This window comes from Trichogramma pretiosum, unplaced genomic scaffold (genome assembly GCF_000599845.2).
Source record: "Trichogramma pretiosum strain Unisexual culture from Peru unplaced genomic scaffold, Tpre_2.0 scaffold5, whole genome shotgun sequence".
Classification (NCBI taxonomy): Eukaryota; Metazoa; Arthropoda; class Insecta; order Hymenoptera; family Trichogrammatidae; genus Trichogramma; species Trichogramma pretiosum.
In genome coordinates, this window is record NW_019641672.1 from 2,051,862 (window position 1) to 2,072,217 (window position 20,356).

The window sequence follows — 20,356 nt, forward strand, 5'->3', positions numbered from 1 at the left end:
CAATATCCTCGCTCTCGGTCTTTATCATTCAAGTCGAGCTTATCTAAAAATAAAATTTAAATCTAGCTTTGTTGAAGTTATTCCACGATTCTATATATACGGTGTCTGTAGTTTATTTTCCCATCGGTCATAAAAAATAATTCATTTTATTTCATCGTACACAAAAATATTATGGCGCGCACGCTTTCTGACCATAAAATGCGCTAGACTACGCAAAAAGCATTTATACGTGTCCGAAAATATAGTAACTGTCAAACGTGAAATGGTCGAAATATTGCTATAAAAAGTAATGAAAATGTATACGTTTCGCACTTATATCTATATGTTCATTTGTTTTGTTCGATATGCGATCGGTGCAGAGTAAATATTGAGTCCGGAAATAGCATTATATTTTTATGGTGCGAATTCGGTCGGGTCATGGCGCGCCGCTACCACCAGTGGCGTTCGTATCATTATTAGCATGCGTTTATATTTGTCACAATTACATCAAATCGATCTACAAACATAATGCTCTGCACAACAAGTCGCAGCAATCCTATTGCGCCTCAAGTAATACACAGTGGAATTCGTGAGAAAATTCACACCGAATCGAATAAGCATCAGGGAGAGAGAAAGAGAGAAGCGTCCTACATTGAATCGAACAATAATAGTGCGTGCTTGTCTCCGACCCCCTCTCTCCCATCGAGCGCGTTTCCTTTTATTGTATCCGTGTTATCGTTTCTAATATCGGTCGATCTTCCGGCCTCCGTACTCATGCGCTTGTGTGCGAAAGTGTGTGCGGTTTGACCTATGCGACATTGTACATAGTCGGCAGTGGCTGCACGAAGGGCTGAGCCTGCGCCTGTGCCGCACGCCGATTGACTGATTGACAGAGAAAACAACATCAAATGCGAGATACGACTTTTAAAAAGGGAATCGTCTAACGATGCGTCGGAGATGAGTAAGTGATGGATTAATAAAGTGTTTCTGATGCGCGACGTTGCGCCCAGCACGTGCCGCCATTAAATGCTCCGATAATTTTATTGATGGAATATTCTTTTGGGAATTTGCGCTTCACGATTTTACATTTCGAGTATCAACAATAATTCCGTGACGTTTTTATTCCTCGAATTTTGATGATTGTGTCACATGGAATATATTTTTAAACCTCTGGAACTTTGCATTCACAACTATTTTCTTATAGTTCAATCTTGAATTATATATGCCACATAAATATTTGTAATGTTCAATTATTTATATTTAATACGGTAAACCAATTCTAATCTATCTTATCTGTACATATCAATCGAACTTTTTGATTATTAAAAGTTCAATCTCTAAAGCAATCAAAAGAAAAACATTACTTTTTAGCAGATATTTTTCATAGGTAAAATTATTTACAGCTCGTTGAACCAGCATTAGAGGTCAAGAGTTAAAAATACAAACCACGAATTGATATTTTCCTGCATCCGAATGATCCATCCATTTTATAACAAGGGCAATTGACACAATTATATTTTGCATATCAAAGCTGTTGGAGAAAAATCAACAAGCCGTTGATGAGTGAACACGCCATTAAATAATCTAAACACGCGTACACCAAGAGAAACGAGGAGAAGTGGGCATATAAAAACAATCGTCTATTTAAAAGCTAATAGCTCTTCAAAGACGAAAAACAAAGCAAGCGTGCATAATGCGTGTATTATACGAATGCAAAAGTGGTCTCTGTATGTACATAGAGAGAGAGAGAGAGAGAGAGATGGCCGCGCACAGAGCGCAGCGCTAATTAAAAACGAAAGGGAGTAATGCTCTCGATTAAGCAGCGGCAATCGTGGCAGCGGCTCAGCAGTCGCGCCAATCAGAATAATATGCATGAGAAAAATCGTGTGCGAGTTAGAAAAGGGAGCGAAAAGAGCGCCGCAGCCGAGGCGGAACGCTCTGATACATACATATAGAGCGCAATAATATGTATCGTACGTGCGTTGTCGCTTCCTGACATTAATTATCTCCAGCCAACGTGTACGCACGTTCGAACAATATGTCGATGATTTTCTAGTAGGTAATATAAACGTTTGCGCGCTAGGCTCGACCTATCTCCTATCTATTGTCTTGCACTGCACAACTACACATCGAGAGAGTCGTGTAATCGCGCGCATTAGTCACAGGCCCTTTTGTTGCCAGGCGTGACGTTCGACTTTTTTTTTGTACCGAAGCCTTTGCCGCTCCGAGTACAGTCGCTGTCGCACACTCCTATTACGAGAAGTTTTCACGGGAGAGAGGCACATGTCATCGTGCCCTCTTCGGCTGGTGTTGTACACTAAATCCGTCGCTGAATATACGTTTCTCAAGTTCTCTGCACCCTCGATACGTCTTTCTCCCTCTTTTTCTTTCTCACTTAGCGTATAGATCGACCAACGTATCTGAGTGAATTTTAAAGTCTCAAACGTACGCTGGGCACGTGGCGCGATAGGGGTTACTTGGCATTTCATGCCTTCCGGATTATCTCTTCAGTTTGATTCCTGCGTTTCGCGACTTGCAGTACAAATTTACGCCTCGATTTATAATTACATGGCTATACCGTCCAAACGTTGCCTCTCCAGTAATTTAATTGACTGAAGATAACGCGTAAATTTTTTCCCACCATTTACTGATTACTCTATGCTACCGATTCATTGTTCTAAAAAATTTCAAAACTATTTTCTTTTTTACTCAAAATAATACAAGATATACAACGATAAGTAAAAAAGTGGATGAAGCTCATACATATATAAATGTTCGTGAGGCACGCGACTCTCGCGTGGAATTCATGCTCGACTGAGCTCGTCGACACGTGGCGCTAACGCATGCATCAACTTGTGATGCGCGCACGCAGCTCGCGAGATGACAGCAGTCTGACACTTCATCTTTATCTCGGACCCTTTATTCACTTATGGCTTTTTATTCGTCACTTCGCTTATTTTATAAGCGTTCACTTTTTGTCAAGATAAATTCGACGCGAATGGGCGATTACTTTGGAGCGATTTGAATGTACCAATGAAAAGATTTGAGTTTTAAAGTGATTGATCACGACAAGCAGTTGCAAGGTAGTTTTTTATACGTTTCAAATGACCATGAATATCATTTGCAATTTAAATTATTTTACAAACATTTTATCGGCAATCAATGAGATATTATTTCATTTACTATTTGATAGTAATAATTGTTTATGTTGAAGAATGAATTTTACATACAACGAATTTCGATATTTATATCATAAAAAATTAAAAAGTACAAGTTAAATCAATGGAAAAAAAGGAATCAATTCTGAAATACGCAAATAAGAGCCTTCCTCTCGCGGTCCCATGGTGTAATGGTTAGCACTCTGGACTTTGAATCCAGCGATCCGAGTTCAAATCTCGGTGGGACCTGTTTCTATTTTTTTCTTAAAGATTTGATTACTTTTGCGTGTACTATAAAAGCATAGTTTAAATAGTTCTCATCAATTGTATATTAATTCTATTTTTGCATTAATTGAATCGCTGCTATTTTACATGGATAAATGTTTATATAATAATTTTCACGGTTCCAACATTTGTGAGGAAAATATAAATTTGATTTAAAAATGAGTTTGAGAGGAATACAGGCGAGAACATTTTTTAATTCAACTTCCCTTAAATTTAAAGAAAATGATTTTTTCTAAGCAATAAAATGTTTGAAAAATGAAATAAGCAAATTTTATTACATTTTATAATGTTATTCGTCACGATAGATTATTTATTAAATAAACTCTCAAGTTATGTATGAAGTAATCAACTTCAGCTCAACTACGGCCATCGTTACGGAAAGTTCATCAAGATGTGACAACGCCACCATGAAACTTGAATTTACCCCAAGAGCTATAACTTGCATGCTCGTAAAATACTTTCTCAATTTACATTTGAGGAGTAGAGATTATCTATGGTTTGGTTATATTTAACGGATTATCTTGCATGCAAAATTTCAAAACAGTTGTGTACTTTTCGTTAGAATACTTAAAAATAGAAAAAGTTTAGAAGGTTCTTTTTTTCATTTGAATATATTTAATAATGAAAGGGAAAGTTCCATCTTCATGCTAGGCTTTCAGTTCTATAAAATTAATTTTAGAAATTTTGGCTTTGGTATCATCTTTACTCCGGTAATATTTGACATATTTTTCGATGCAGTGTGTTTGTTAATAGTTTAATACAAAGAACCTATCGAAAATAGTATACTATAATACTAGACTATAATTTTTGCTATTTTTCACTTTTAAAATTTCACTAATACTTTCTTAAAATAATTGTAAATAAATTTGTAACATTTCAAATCAACAATTATGATAATAACTTTTACCCAATTACTTACTTCTACCTTCTCCACAAGCGTATTCTCCACAATTTTTTCATCATCATTCACCCTTGCAAACATCAACAGCAACGAATTCTTAGCATGTGCATAAACTTAATAAAAAAAATATCTTTCATGAATGAAACACAGAGGATACAATTTCTATAATTGAACGGAAAAAAGCTTTTTCGGTCTCATTCCATTACGAATAGGAAAAATACATAAACAAAATTTTGAAGCTTACATACTGAGGTTATTACATTGGTGGCTTTATTCGATAGTAAATAAATAATGCATATTTTTTTAACGCTTACAATCGCTCTAAGTTTATTATAAAGAAAAATCGTTTCAGCCTGCGCAATTAAATAAAAATTTCATTTCATAGCGAGTTATAACCCGAATCTTCATATTTTATGGCTGCATGCGCTTGTTTCTTAAATCCTATACTATAAAGCTACGTACGAGTATGTATGTACAGGGCGACTTTCTTTTTCCTTCCTGACGACATTTTTTTGTTGCTCACTATTAAAATTGCTAGAATAAAATCCTGTTGGTTCTTATCGTTTATAACTCGCGGACGCTTTATTTTCCTTGCCAACTGTGATGGAAGGGCGAGGTTAATATTACGCCCGGAATGTACATATTTTCTTTGGGGGATGTTTGAAGAGTTTGATGATTTTTTTAATTGTTCAAGAGCTTATAATCTTTATAGCTTTTTCATCGTAACTTTTATTTGAATGTGAATGCTGGTGAGGAATATGCAACGAGACAATTAGTTTTACTTAGCAAAAGGTCATGAACAGATTTTTTAAGACTTTCACCCATGATTCAGCTATGAAAACTATTCTACTCGTTTTGATTGTTGAAATTTTTTTTTGTTAGTTACATTGATTTATAATTTTTGAATCTCTTTTTATTTAGAGACTTGTTTGTTAATACAACTTAAGATTCAAGATGATACCTTACTCGTAAAACTTTCCAATATACAAATTCGTGTAAGTGCTTTAGTGTAATGGGTAAGGCAATAAAATTATAAGATCACAATAAAAGAGCATTTGAATACCAAATGTCGATGTACGTTGATTAGAAGGTTTGAGCTACTAATACTGATTTAAGGGATCGCTGAAATGCTCGTTCTTACCCTCCATGTTACATCAAGTCACTTTAATTACTGTACTAAACTTCAAATCTCTTGCCATGTTAACTCTTGATAAAGTTCCGAGTTCTTGTGCATTTAAATCGAGGTTTTCGACTTAGTAACTCTTTCAGCCCGTTGTTTCTTTAATTTTTGAACTTAAAAAAGTATGGTGTTTGTAAAATAAAGCAATAACATAAATAATGTCAAGCCGATAAAAAAATCCTCAATCGAATAATTTTTTCAATTATAGCTTTCAGGTTTAAAGCCAGCACAGTCGTCGGTAATTTGCCGATCAAATGTAATTAAGCTTATACAGATCTGCACGCCAAGTCTTTGTCTTTCCTACGAGCGTTAAAATGCTACTTTTAACGACATCGGATAAAAATACCTCTAGCAATATCCCGGCTCATGCGTATCTTAATTTAACGATACAATCTCGCAAACTGTAGCTCGCAGTATTCACCGTCTATCTTTCTGCAGCTATAATAATAGGAAGATGTCTGTGAACATTACAGGGGAATCCAAAGAGTAACCTTATAGGTTAAAATGTAAACTGTATCGAGTCGTGAAAAGCTTCCACAAAAATCTATGAGCTTTTAATGGTGATTGGCGAGTATACCGCTTTGAATATATGTACATATATAATACACTTGAGGTAAACATAAAATTTTGAACATATCATAGTCAGCCTTGACACGCAATTCTTTGCATGACTGAAGTCTTTAGCCCCCAAGAGTCGTAAAGGAAGTGGCCCATTTCACGGGCGCAAGTGGTGAGCTTATGTATAGCCGAGCGCATTATATGTCGTACGGCAGGACTCGCATTGGATGATGTTTTATGTATTAGAATTATGTGATGCTTAAAAATTAAAAAATTCAGATTTTTATAACTGATCGTTTAATGTGCTTTGGCGTATAAACTTGCAATAGGGTTTGATGCATTTACGATCGCTTTACGACGTGATCGTATTTTTTCAGCCATCACGGATATATCTTTTATTTTTTTGTAAATTAGATTTATAAATATAGTACTCATGCTTTAATAATTTTTGTCACAAACAAATGAAAACGATTCATTCTACTAAAAATTAAATTAACTTATTAGATAAATTTTCATCAGTTGATTAATTTATATGTGTCGCAAAACTTGTCTCATAATTTATCTGCTTCTTTTTTAATTGTCTTCAATTGAATTTTTGACGTTTGAGACACAATAAGCAGTAAAAATACAATGAGCTCGACTAATGCGATCTCAAATACTAAAGCTAACAATGTTTCATTTTACGGACAGAAAGGATGAAAGTTTGCCTTAAAATTATTTTTCTTGTTAAAAAAGAACCGTTAATTCTATAATAACTAATAATAATCATTTATCTCTAATATCACCTTTTCGATACTTTAAATAATTATTATCAAAATTTAGCAAAATCAAGAGAAATTAAAAAAATTGATGTATAGTAAACAACCTTAATACATAATGCCATAGAATTTTAAGTAAGAAGTTCTACTTACCGACAGATGGCGCTTTTATGAATGAAGATTCAAATAGTCTCTTTACGAATGACTCTGCATCGCCTTCGATAGCTCAGTTGGTAGAGCGGTGGACTGTAGTTGGTTATTTACTGAATGGTTATCCATAGGTCGCTGGTTCAAATCCGGCTCGAAGGAAACCCTTTTTTTTTAATTACTTTACATAGTCATAGAAAAAATTATTTTTTTTTTAAATTTGAGTACGAGACCCTTAGACATGTTTCTTTTAGATATGTTTTTTTCAAATTAATTCAATAAGTGCTGATTTGTAAACTAATTAAAATACTAAGAATGAGAAAATTATTATTTGTGGTATAAACTCATTCATTTGTCAAATTAAATAATTATTCAAAAATATTTATTGATCATGAAAATTTCTACAAGAATTAACAGGTAAAAGTAAAGTTATCAATTCTACTCCTCATCAACTGATAGGATTTGACTTTGTACATTTATTCATGTTAAGTCAAGCGTTTATATCATAATAATTGTCCCGGTTATTGCCATTTTGCACAACTAACCCTCACTCGAAAATAATTTGTAAGCAGGAGAAATATAAATGCAGGCAGTGATATATAATTTCAGTGAGGAATTCGCGAATACTTTCTTCTTCGGAGCAAAATCTGAAAAATATCGCCAAGGGATAATATCTCAATGCGGTGTTGTTGTAGTTTGGGGCCGGGGTGGATGAAACGGAAGGTGAAAGACGGGATAGAAGAAGACTCGAAATTAATTTGAGTGGTTTGAGCGAGATCGCTGCAGCAGTCACGCTACGTAGTCACTCGAGCTTCTGATTAATTGCTGCGAGCTCTTCAACATTGAAAGATCTTCTTTCTGTCGGGCAAATGGCGCTATGTGTCGCAGTGTCGTGACCTGCCTGGCTGTCTGTCCGGTTGCGTGATACGTGAGCGCGCCAAGAGACATCTGGAATTTTTTCGTGCATTCGCAAGTGACAAAAGCAGGAATGCACGGGGATTGGCGTCGATTCCGCGTTGGAGCGTGAAATCTCTTATTAAATTGTCGCAGTCCGCATAATACGCACTCGTACACATCTTGCGCCGCATAAATGCTCTGCCTCGCTTCGATCGTGCATCTGGCAACGTATTCGTACGCGACGATGCGTATTTTGTTGCGATGTTCACCCACTCATACTTGTAGCTTTTCTAATCCTTATTTCATATTGATGGTCGAGATTATTACGTATTATCCACGTGTGCAGTGATCTGCATGCTCAGAAAGTGTATGCGTGTGCGAGATTCAAGATAACTATATTTCTAACAAACATCTGGCATATCTTTTTGCACCAGCATGCTAGATCGATTCAATTTTCAGCTTTGTCTAGGAAAATTGTTTAAATGTATAGCTAGTTTACCTCTCAATATTGCAAGGGCTATTATAACCGAAATTTCTTATACACGTAAAATTTATCGTACGTGATAATATACATCGTATCTCTAAAAATTCCCTCGCAGAAGCTCGCTGAAGCAATAAAAGCGCCTGTGTGCGTTTCATTACGGCGTGGACGTATATTCGCGAGAGAAAGCACAACAAGATATTAGTCACTTTTCACGAATGCAATTGCTCGGAACTGCTACTTGCAGTGCGATTTAGCGCCTTCATTCGGGCTCAATGCCAAAGAGTCGAAAGCACTCAGTTAGTGCCGCGGTCGCGCGAACTGCGTTTACGTCTTTATGGTTTTATAACAGTCGAGCATTTGCTACTGCAAGGGTAGTCGCAACTAACATTTACAAACATATACATATATCGAGCGAAAAGTAACGCAACTTTTAGACTTTGCCCCGCGAGCTGTTTGTTATACTTCTTTCATTTGAAGAAATTTTCCTAGCTTTTTTCGCCTTTGTTGTCTTGTACGGAAAAGAGACATTTTGGCGGTGTAGAAAAAGCAAAAGTATTTCGAGAGGAAAAACTGTTTTGCATTACACTTATTTTAAGCTTCAAATGTGAATATCATTCGATTTCTAAATCTTGTCACAAGAAAGCTTTGTGCGAATCACATACATTTTGCAATCTTATTCAAAGAAGATCGAATCGTATTTTTATTCGATAACAATTTCGATGATAACGATTATTCTTAATTAAAGTCTGCAGTGAGCTATCATTTAATTTTGGCAGAGGTACACACATTCATCAGAGCTGACAGTACGATGGAATGACAAATGACAGTTGATTGATCCTTCGAACTACTGTAATACCTTAATCGAGCTTCTTGGGTACTTGGTACTTGGCTTTTACAGAGCGAAGAAATCAGGCAAGAACAGGCTAAGGAGTATTTGTACACATACATTAAGAAGCCATAGATCCCTAAGGCATTTTCTTTGCCGAGAGTCTAATCGATTTGACGTGAATCCAGTCGTAAGTCGCTAGACGACGAGATAGTTGATGCTGGTTTTGTGCTTTGGTAAAGGCACCAACGGAGCGAGAAATTACTCATCGTTTTGATTGCGGTTAATTAATTAGATAATTAAGTTCTCACAAGAGCATCGAGCCTTTTTGACAACACTCTTTTATGTCGTGAGGAAATCTCGACTTTCTTGAGTTCCCTCTTCTGCGCACTATTCGGCATCTTTTAATCAATTTTGATAATATAAAATTATTATTTAAATTCGATTTTTAAATAAACATTTCTGTGTTCATTACTGCACTTGTTGAACACGTAACTAAAATAAGGCATAGAATAATTCACCGTCAAAATAGCAGTTTAAAGTATGTTGACACACGTACAAAAGTGTAATCCCTAAACATAACTTAGCTAACAAAAAAGTGTGAGCGTATAGTGTAACCGACAGGGGCTGGGCGCACGTACAATCGTCAAAATTCTTGACGTGCATTTCTTAATGCGTACATCTACACCGCTCCCTTTTGCCCGATGCTACATACATGCTCGCATGCTTACTACTAATCAAGTTGAAAAAAAAATACGAATGTATATAAGCAGCATAACTTGTGTTTTTGCTCCACGTGATATGTGCGTCTGACGTTTTTGACGCATCAAGTGGCCTCTTTTGTTCGGTGCTAGCTGCTCCAGTGTTCGCGCCAAACATTCGTATTATATTCTTCGCCACCAAAGGGGGTTCCAAAAGTTGATGTCGAAATGTTCAATCTTACTCTCTCGCTCACCCACTGTTTTACATATATACATATCTTTGCTCTTTCACTCTGTTTCTTTGTCATATGAGTGTAGAATATAGTGAGTTAAATCAATCAGAGAGAAGATGCTTGTTTGTGCTATTAGGCTTGTACTCATTAAAAGATGGATGCGATATTTATTTAGATACGCTGATTGTATACATTTTCCAGTTTATATTAACGTTAAAATTTTTTTTAATTAATATGCTGTTTGTGTCAGAAACTTTTTTATGGATGTAAAAGGTTGATAAATTAATTCGATTTAAGGTGGAAGTTGTGATTCCTGTATCAATCTATTTATTAATGCATGTTTTTTTAACATTAGCCCTATTTTTTTTATCAAAAATTGATGCAATAGAAAAATTAAAAATAAAAACTTGTATCAATTAATTTGTATCAACGGACTGTAGACATCAAAGAGTGTCAAAAAACGCGCAGAAAACGTCAAAAAATATGTGTAAAATCGCCAAAAACAGCCAGTTTCAACGTTTTTTGAACGGTTCAATTCGTGAAAGTATCAGATCATTTTAAATTTTTCTACAAAACCTCTAGAGCGTTTAATGAAAAATTCAACTTGAATAATAATTAATGTAGCTTTAAAATCAAAATAAAAAATATGAGATATTTGGAAAACTATATGTAACTAGAATGAAAAATCACTCTGAAATCATATGCGCTTAAATCTGGGCGCTTATGAAGTGGGGATACTAATATAAATTGCTTTCAATTGCATTTGTGTCACATTCAATTGCTATGATAAGAATTTTTAGTAAGCTACAAAGCGTAGTAAGGTATTGAATATCAGATTGTGGTATCGCAGCTTAAATTTAAGAAATATTTGTGAAGTTGAAGTTTTGAAACGAACATTTTGAGGTAATAATTTTTTTCAACACAACTTCCATGCACGAATAATATTTTTTGTTAAAATAAATAATTCAATGTTGTTTTGCAGTATATGCGATATGCGTATGATATATTATTATCTATATTTGCAGTACTGACAGTCACAATTCGTCATAATTAGAAACTATATTAATTAACACACACACTAAATTAAATATTGACATGAGAATTATGAATATTTGCTGTTGTTGATTGTAATTTCCAATTTTATTTGAATAATAATATTTAAAATTCGCAAGTCAATTTGATTGTATCACTAATGATAAGAAAATACAATATCAGCAGATAAGAATAATAAGAAAGATAACAGGAGAATGATAAGAAAGTATAGTAACAGAATAAAATTATTTGTTGCACAAAATTTCATTTCCTAAAAATAAATTCCACGTCAACAGTTAATAAATTAACATAATTTAGAAAACGTGCATAAATAGTGCGAAGCAAGTGCATAATAGGGTGGTTCGCTTTTGCAAAAATGTTCAAAATCGCGTATACGTCATGGCGATTCTGAAAGTTCAAATCTTTACGAAAAGAAAGCCGGGTTCAGAACCTAAAAAAAGTGTCGGGAACCGGTGTCGATCGATTTTTGAAGTTTAAAAACGTGATCCAAAATAGGAGCAAAATCGGTCAACCATTCAATTTATTTCAAACTGTGTTTCGAGGGTAAAAATAATATCGACAATACATTTTCTTACGTATTTTTGTCTGTAGAATCGAATGCCGTAGTCAGTTTTGCTCTACGACTTCGTCTTCATCGATAAAAATGTACTTTTTTGATTTTTTTTTCGCTTAAAAATCCAAAAATCGACTTTGCAACGTTTAAAAATGAACAGAAAAAATCTTCGAAAATTTTTGACACTACCAAAATTCGGGATTTCTTGTGACGAATTCAACCGTATAAATTAGTATATGCTTTAAAATTATTTTCATTCATAAAAATGCAAATTTTCGATTTTTTTTGGCTGAATTTGACGAAAAAACTCGAAAACGAGATGTTTTCGAAAAAAAATCTTTTTTTTCTAAAACGATGTTTTAGGACCAAAATCGCAACGTCATTCAATTTTACAGCAAAAAATAAAAAAAAAATGTTGCAGCGGGATTTTTTAAGAGCACTTTCTCTCAAAAAGGGCGCGTTTTCGAGATTTTTCGTCAAATTCAGCCAAAAAAAATCGAAAATTTGCATTTTTATGAATGAAAATAATTTTAAAGCATATACTAATGTATACGGTCGGATTCGTCACAAAAAATCCTAAATTTTGGTAGTGTCAAAAATTTTCGAAGATTTTTTCTGTTCATTTTCAAACGTTGCAAAGTCGATTTTTGGATTTTTAAGCGAAAAAAAATCAAAAAAGTACATTTTTATCGATGAAAACGAAGTCGTAGAGCAAAACTGACTACGGCATTCGATTCTACAGACAAAAATACGTAAGAAAATGTATTGTCGATATTATTTTTACTCCTGAAACACAGTTTGAAATAAATTGAATGGTTGACCGAATTTGCTCCTATTTTGGATCACGTTTTTAAACTTCAAAAATCGATCGACACCGGTTCCCGACACTTTTTTTAGGTTCTGAACCCGGCTTTCTTTTCGTAAAGACTTGAAATTTCAGAATCGCCATAACGTATACGCGATTTTGAACATTTTTGCAAAAGCGAACCACCCTAGTGCATAATAATGTACACCCGCGGACATAGATACTTGGACCTCGAAATATTGAGTTCGATTTGTCGCTTTCTTCACGTTGTTCAAACAACAGCGCGTGACTACAGTTTCACTACGTGCATTGCATAGTGAAGGAAGCGACTAATCGAACTCAATATTTCGAGGTCCAAGTATCTATGTCCGCGGGTGTACACTTGTGGGCGTTTAATTCGGTTCGCTGCAGAAAACGTAAACACAGCGAAGTCCGGGCGTGCCTATATAGCATACGTATACTATTGTTATTATTGCCGCCTATGCTATACATACAGGCGGCCCCTACTACGTGTGTTTACGTTTTCTGCGGCGAACCGAATTAAACGCCCACAAGTGTACTTTTTGCCCACAAAAAAAGTAATCAGTAAAGCGTCTAGTTACCAAGAATATACCCTTAAAATTTGAAACCTTTTATGTAAAAATTATTCCAAGGCATGACCGTACTCAGTGGGGCAGGGGGGTTCTGACTCCCAAGCCGAAATTTTTGATTTAACCTTCTGCTTATAGTAACCCAAAAGAACCCAAGTAACCCTTTCTCCGAAAAAATTTTCTATCTACGGCCCTGTTCCAATGTATCGTTGGAAAGCGTTACTAATGAAAAATTCCAAAAGGAGCCATACCACGATTTTGCTGAGCTCAGTTTATAAAATAAAAATTTTCTGATAAAAATAAATTGCAGTTATAAACAATTCTAACTATTTTATTTCTCTAAATTTTTAGAGCATATCACCATGGCAGGTTTTGCCACAAAATCGATTCACAGTGGTCGCCAAATAACAGATAATTATGTTGTACAACCGTTAATTATGACTAGCACATTTCTTCAAAATGGACCAAATGATTTTGAGGTAATCATGACTTAAAATTTTAAATCTGATGAAATATTTAATTATTTATATAATTTTAGAAATATTGTTATGGAAGAGATGACAACCCGAACAGATATTATCTGGAGAATTGTTTAGCTGCCTTAGAAAATGCCAAGTATGCCCAAGTTTTCTCCTCTGGCACTGGAGCTACTACAGCTCTCATGTCTCTATTGAAATCCGGAGATCATATTGTAAGCGGCGATAGTCTTTATGGTGGGACTCACGAATATTTTAAAAAATATTTACCCGGTATTAATGTTGAAGTAACGGAAGTTGATGCTCGTGACGATTCTGCAATAGAACGCGCTGTGTTACCTAATACTAAGGTATAATTTAATCAATTACAAATAATTTGAATTTGATCAAAATATTTTTTCATGAATATTCAAAGATGATATGGCTCGAAAGCCCGACCAATCCTTTAATGAGATTGACAGACATCAAGGCCGTATGTGACAAAGTCAAACGTTCTAATCCAAATGCAATGATCGTTGTCGATAATACGTTTTTAACGTGTTATTACCAGGTATTGATTTTATATATAAATTTATTTTTTAAGCAGAAAAAATATTATTCTTTTATTGCAAGATTTCATTTGTTTATAGAAACCTTTGGAGTTAGGAGCTGATGCTACTAGTTACTCTGTAACAAAATATATAAACGGCCATTCAGATGTTATAATGGGAGCTGTTGTTACCAATAATAAAGACATTGCGGATAAATTAAAACTTGCTCAAAAAGGTTTAATTATTATTTAAATTTTTGATAAAAAATGTACTTATAAATTATTTACAGCTATGGGAATCATTCCTTCTCCGTTCGACTGCTCGCTTGTTTGTCGTAGTTTGAAAACTTTTGAATTGCGAATGCAACAACATATGAAAAATGGTTTATCGATAGCAGCATTTTTAGAAAAACATCCTTTAGTTGACAAAGTTTTACATCCATGTAAGCACTTAAACGAACATAATTTATCTGAACAAACACAAATAATAGGTCTTAATTGTAGATATGCCTTCACACCCACAGTATGAATTGTCATTGAGGCAAACAACTGGCCACAGTGGAATGATCTCTATTTATATAAAAGGAGATTCTCATAAATTTTTAAAAGCTTTGAAAATATTTAGTTTAGCTGAATCCTTAGGTGGGGTCGAATCTTTGGCAAAATTGCCGTAAGTATTAATCTTTTCAAACGAATAAATTTTTAAATTATTAACTTATAATGTTCTACATAGTTATCTAATGAGCCCTCCGGAAATACCAGCTGAAGAACTTGCACGTCTAAAAATAAATGAAAAACTAATTCGTTTATCTATAGGAATTGAAACTGATTCAGATTTAATCAAAGACTTAGAACAAGCTCTGATAGCTTCAATGAAATGAAAAATAATTATTATGCGTAACGGCAAAAGACTTAATTCATCCTGATAAAAAGCTGTTTGGAAAAAAGAAGTTGAAAATGTGTCAAGAGTGTCAAGAAAATGTTGACAACTATCACCAAAGTGTACAGATTGTAAGGTCACTGTACCTATTTTCTCTCGTGTTCGTATATTCGCTTAATATTTAATACTAACGCTTTATCCTCACTTGCTAACGCTTATTTGGTATTTTCGACTTTTGATTGTTTGAGAAATTTCTAATTTTGACTTAAAAAAAGTACTGTAATAGTTCTATACAATTTTTTTCAGGAATCGAAATAAGAAATTTTGGAAATTTAAGCACTTTCCTTAGCTTCAACGCGTAATTTATAAGATTAACGGTTCACTTTTGCACAAATTTTTTTTTAATTGGTTGTGTTGAGCCGAACATGTTAAACATAACTCTATGATTTAAGTACTGGTATCAAGTTTTGAACCTATGTGAACAATTTATGTAAAGTTGAACGAAAATAGGTACAGTGAAAAATAATACAACTCATATTTATTTTGAATCTTATATTCTTAATTCATGTTATTTTTACGTAAAAGTATACAGTTGATTAAAAATTTAATGATAAACTTGAAGATCTGTTTGCTTCTCTCATTCTCGTCAAAAAGGTCTATTTTGCTTTCCTCAATAAAAATCATTCATTTATTTGGACTTCCATAAAAATGGTTGATTCTATTCTTAACTACCTTCTTTATATCTACTCTCCAATTCATTATAACTGAATTTTACTCATTTTCATTGACACAATGAGTCTAAATCTCTCGAAGATCGCCATGATTCGGTTCTTATGTGGGTCTTATCACGTCTGCACTCTACGACGGTAACAATACGAGTGATCTATTTCTTTTGTTACTTCGTCTCGTGGCTCGCGCACCGCGAGAAGGACTGCGTGCGCAACCTTAGGGCCGCGAATTATCGAGTGTGTATCGATAAGCCTCACTCTTTCTTATCATCTGCTATGCTCATATGCTTCTGTGCATCTCGTGTGTGTCGTCTGTTCCTTGTATCGGCGTACGAAGTATGCCTTTACAGTTTACTGCAGAAAATTGCAATCACATAAAAATGTTTAATTTCATTTTTTTGAATTTTTGCTGTATACTTGTCGGAAAACGTGTACGAAAATTTTTATTTCCACTTTTGTTTTGGTAACTCTTTAGGCTACCTAATCAAATATTCTGTACTGAATTTAATTTATTTTTTACCATAAGTTCATAGAATATTGTTGCAGAAATACGATATTAAATTTACAAATCAGAGATTTGCGTCCATCGTATATTCCTACCGTATTATTTTATTAGATTTAAATAAATTATGTTTATTATTTTTATCACTTGCACAAATAACACTCGATACATACCCCTCCTGACACATCATCAATAGAAAATTAAAATGTTTTTACAATTGATTTGTCGTTTATCCAATGTAAACGAACCGAAAAAATTATATAGACAGTTACCCTTAGCCGTTATTTCTGCAGGGACTAAACCTACACCACAGCAAGTGTTATTTATATAATCTTCGCTTAGGTAGCTGCATCTAAGTATACCAACTCATAGGTGGTCTTGTGTTTGGGAAACTTGGTTATATTATTTAGTTAGTCAACCCTGGCCGCGAGGCAACGACAAGTGGTGCGTTCACCCTCGCTCAGGCAGCTCTTGTTTCTTACACAAATATACACTCTCTTTGCTAGATTTTGTCAATGTGTATAGCATTATGCATCGGGATGAAAAGGGCTGCTATACGGTGGATGTGCTGAACGTGCAAATCCCGTCATTATCAAATTTGTCTTTGAAGAGCCGCAGAAGAGGAGAACGTGACTGAGCCCTCATCTGATAGTAACAAATATTCGACTTTTTTAACGCGTATGCATTGAGTACCATAGCGATAGCAGGTTTTGCTTATCTTTTCATTTTATCTATTTAGTGTGGAAAAGTCTTTAATAAGTTATTAAAAATTTTCATTTCATTTTTTAAATTAACGGCTGAAAATGTTCATGTTCGTTAGTAAAATTTTAGTCGATCCTATCTAATACTACCCCAAAAGTTGCTTTGCTTAAGAAATTTAATTAAACAATAGTTTTTAAATTTTTTGGTTAACTTTTAATTGTTAAAATGTATATTTTTCTTACATTTTCACTGTATTCATATTTAATTTTTTTTGAATAATAATATGAATTGTAATTTTTATTCACAGCTGTTCAAGGATGCCTTAATTTATGTATTGATGATTAATTAGCGGCTTGCTACTAGTCACTACATCACGAAGATTCAAGGATTTACCGATATACATTAGGGTGTTCGTTATTTCCCAAACTCGTTCTTATGCATTTTTCCAAAGTTTTTTTGACAGTTTTCACTTAAAAATAAGTCTCCAATACTTTATACAGCCTAAATCAATCGCTGTCTATTCCCCCGAAGGCCTTGAACATCCCATTTAAATAAAGCGCCTGGAATGATCAACATGGCTATATATCAGAAAATTTATTGTTCTATGTATTTAGAAAGTATTTGTGAAGTCTGATCTCGCTACGCTAGGGTGAAAACAACTCCTGGATGAGTCAACTGCTTCGCGCACTTGTTACAAAATATACTAATCTGTATCGAAATATTACTCTTATAACACATAACCACATGGAGTTCATGTTCTCTTGATACCATTTCAAGAGATTTCTTGAATACTGTTGGAGAACTTCTAGATGGGTTTAGAATAGAAACAAGTCGTTAACATTATTGTGCTTTGTTGTAGCAGTTTCGTCTAACATACAATAAACTTTTTTCATTAGTAAGTATTAGATTAGCGTGAAAATTATGAGACAAGGGTCATAATTGTCACAAACTTAATAAAAATAAAAATGATTATCAAAAAATAATTCTTAACGTGAATTATTTTACAAGACTCAATATATCTGGTTAATACATAATTTCTTTTTAAAAATACACAATGCAACAAAATTATCACAGCAAAAAAATTTTATCAAAATTTTTTCAATTTTCAAATGCTTTTACCTTCGTCTATTTTTATTGCATCGTGACAAATTTTGTTCTGGAAAATTTTGTCTTCTTTAAATCTATATATGCCCAAAAATCGAGTCAATCTTAGCTAAACGAGGCATTTTACGTACTTTAAATGGTACCTTCAAAACGTCCTACGGGGCGCAAAGATAATCATAAAGTGCCTTAATTTTTTTAAATTGCTCGTTAAAAAGAGTAAAGATAGAAGCATTTGAAAATTGAAAAAATTTTAATAACATTTTTTGTTGCGCAATGTATGTTACTTAGAGATATATAAATTTTAAATATAACATATACAAAATTCGGAAGTTTTATAGATAAATTTCTTTGTCGATCGCGAACAAGTATAATAATCAAGAATCTTTATAGTTGGCTCAAATCAACGCTCGAATCATTAATTTGTATCATGCGTCATTGAGCTCGCGAGCAATGTAATTATACCGCTAAAATTTCGCAAACTAATAAGAGAGATATCTGATGTATACCTATTTAAGTGTAATACCTTTTTACTTTTCACATTTGTTCATATTTAAAACGTGGGAGCTCAAGAAAGATGAGAGAGCTGACGTTTTGATTCTTGGGAAGTATAAAAGAAAGTTAGTTTGCTCTTGTGTTTAATATAAAAGTAAGCATACATACTTTCAAATTTTGCAAAAAATTAATTGTACACGAAAGGCCTTATTGATTGATCGACGTATGTAGTTATTGAAATGTTAAAAATGAACTACCTGAAATAGATGTGTATGAGAAAATGAGAAAAATTGCATCTAAGAAACCGACATTCTAGTGTTAGGCAAGTCGTCAAGACGAAGCTTATCGTGAAATGACACGTTGTGAGTTGCGTCGCTCACGCTCAACCATCATTAGTGCTGGGTTACAGTCACCACCTCCATTTACACCCTTGCGTGTACCGGCTTTGATTGCCGTACGTGTTGACATCAAGATTTATGTCCTCCTCGAAATGGTACCAAGCGCCATGTTAATTAACTAATAGTGCACAGGCCCTTTCCTAGATGTGCGTTGTAGATGCTCAAACCTATATCTTTTAGAAATTGTCTTGATAGGTATATTTTGAAACTTACCTGTTGTCTGTTAGTTATTTATACTTTAAGAGTTACATATTTATTGAAAGTGTTATCACTTGATAAACAAAAAAATTTTGATCGATCAACTATAATTTTCTCGCATAATCGTAGTCTTATACAGAGATTACTGTAAACGGGGATAGTAAGTGAAGAAAAAGAAGAATTTTCTTTATTTTGTCATAATTCTCAACAATACTTTGAGAATGTATCTTTTTTAAATATAATATAGTAAGTAATAGTAAAAGTAACGTTCCCATATAAAAATGCTGTCATTTTGACTCAATTCATGTAGATATAGTTTGAATACTTGTCTTTATTAAAGTTTAAAAATTTTTATCGTTAGTTCAATCAAACATAAACGCTTTAGCTAGTTTTTCAAACCTACTTGTCAAGTTCAGATCTTTAGCTTGTGAACTTTTCACGTACAGAACAAAAGTTTTATTTCCATTGTCAACATAAGCCTAAATTTTTGAATCTTTGATTTTCAATTTAAAAACTTCAGACGCTATTAAGTATGAAATTTCAACAAGTATTTAAAATAATTATTTTACTCCAAGTTATCAAGGTTCAGACCTCTAGCTTATCAACATTTATCTAAATCCAAAAATACTTTAAACAGGTATTGATCGATTTTATAACTCATATTTGATCAAATTTTGAAATTTTATTAGTAACGTTATAGAGAGTTTAAAGAATTCCAGTTGCAACCAACCTGAAGATCTTATATGACTTGAAACATATAATGTTCAAGTATAGATTTCTGTTGAATTATAATTTCAAATCTTTTCACACTAGTATTTTGAAACGTCTATAACTGCTAGACCACTTGAGGTCCCTAAAAAAATCGAAAAAAGACGTTTTTTCTTGAATATTTGACGATATTACATCGTTCTAGATGTACAAAATAATTTTTATGGCGCTTATAAATATTCCTCATTTATATTTTAACCTTGAGAAAAAAAGTTCGTATGGTTGGGACTTTCAAGTCGTGTTTGAAATTTAGGAAAAGCGATAATCTTGTCAAATCAGCGAAAATAAATATTTGCGATTGTAGACAAAGTATATGTACTTGTCTCTTGCCCGTTAAACTATATGGTTTTTTTTTAAATTATGAACTAGTAATCTGAGAGTCTAGAGCAAGTGATTTCGCAATAATTCGTTTCGAACTAATTATGTGAATACGTTTTTATTTTTACGCTTACTGCATAATATTGTTAATTC

At 33.6% G+C, this 20,356-nt stretch overlaps 1 protein-coding gene and 2 non-coding genes across 3 annotated transcripts; all 3 read left to right on the forward strand.

Moving 5' to 3' along the window:
* Positions 1-3,314: 3,314 nt before the first annotated feature.
* On the forward strand, positions 3,315-3,386 carry Trnaq-uug. Its single transcript has one exon. It is a non-coding gene; the product is annotated as a tRNA-Gln (tRNA).
* Positions 3,387-7,034: 3,648 nt separating this feature from the next.
* Positions 7,035-7,128, forward strand: Trnay-gua. The gene is made up of 2 exons: positions 7,035-7,071; positions 7,093-7,128. It is a non-coding gene; the product is annotated as a tRNA-Tyr (tRNA).
* Positions 7,129-10,904: 3,776 nt separating this feature from the next.
* Positions 10,905-15,735, forward strand: LOC106658680 (putative cystathionine gamma-lyase 2). The gene is made up of 8 exons (XM_014380739.2): positions 10,905-11,010; positions 13,460-13,587; positions 13,647-13,934; positions 14,000-14,134; positions 14,214-14,349; positions 14,404-14,556; positions 14,618-14,783; positions 14,847-15,735. The coding sequence occupies exons 2-8, from the start codon at positions 13,471-13,473 to the stop codon at positions 14,992-14,994; spliced, it is 1,143 nt and encodes a 380-aa protein (XP_014236225.1). The 5' UTR covers positions 10,905-11,010; positions 13,460-13,470; the 3' UTR covers positions 14,995-15,735.
* Positions 15,736-20,356: the final 4,621 nt, after the last annotated feature.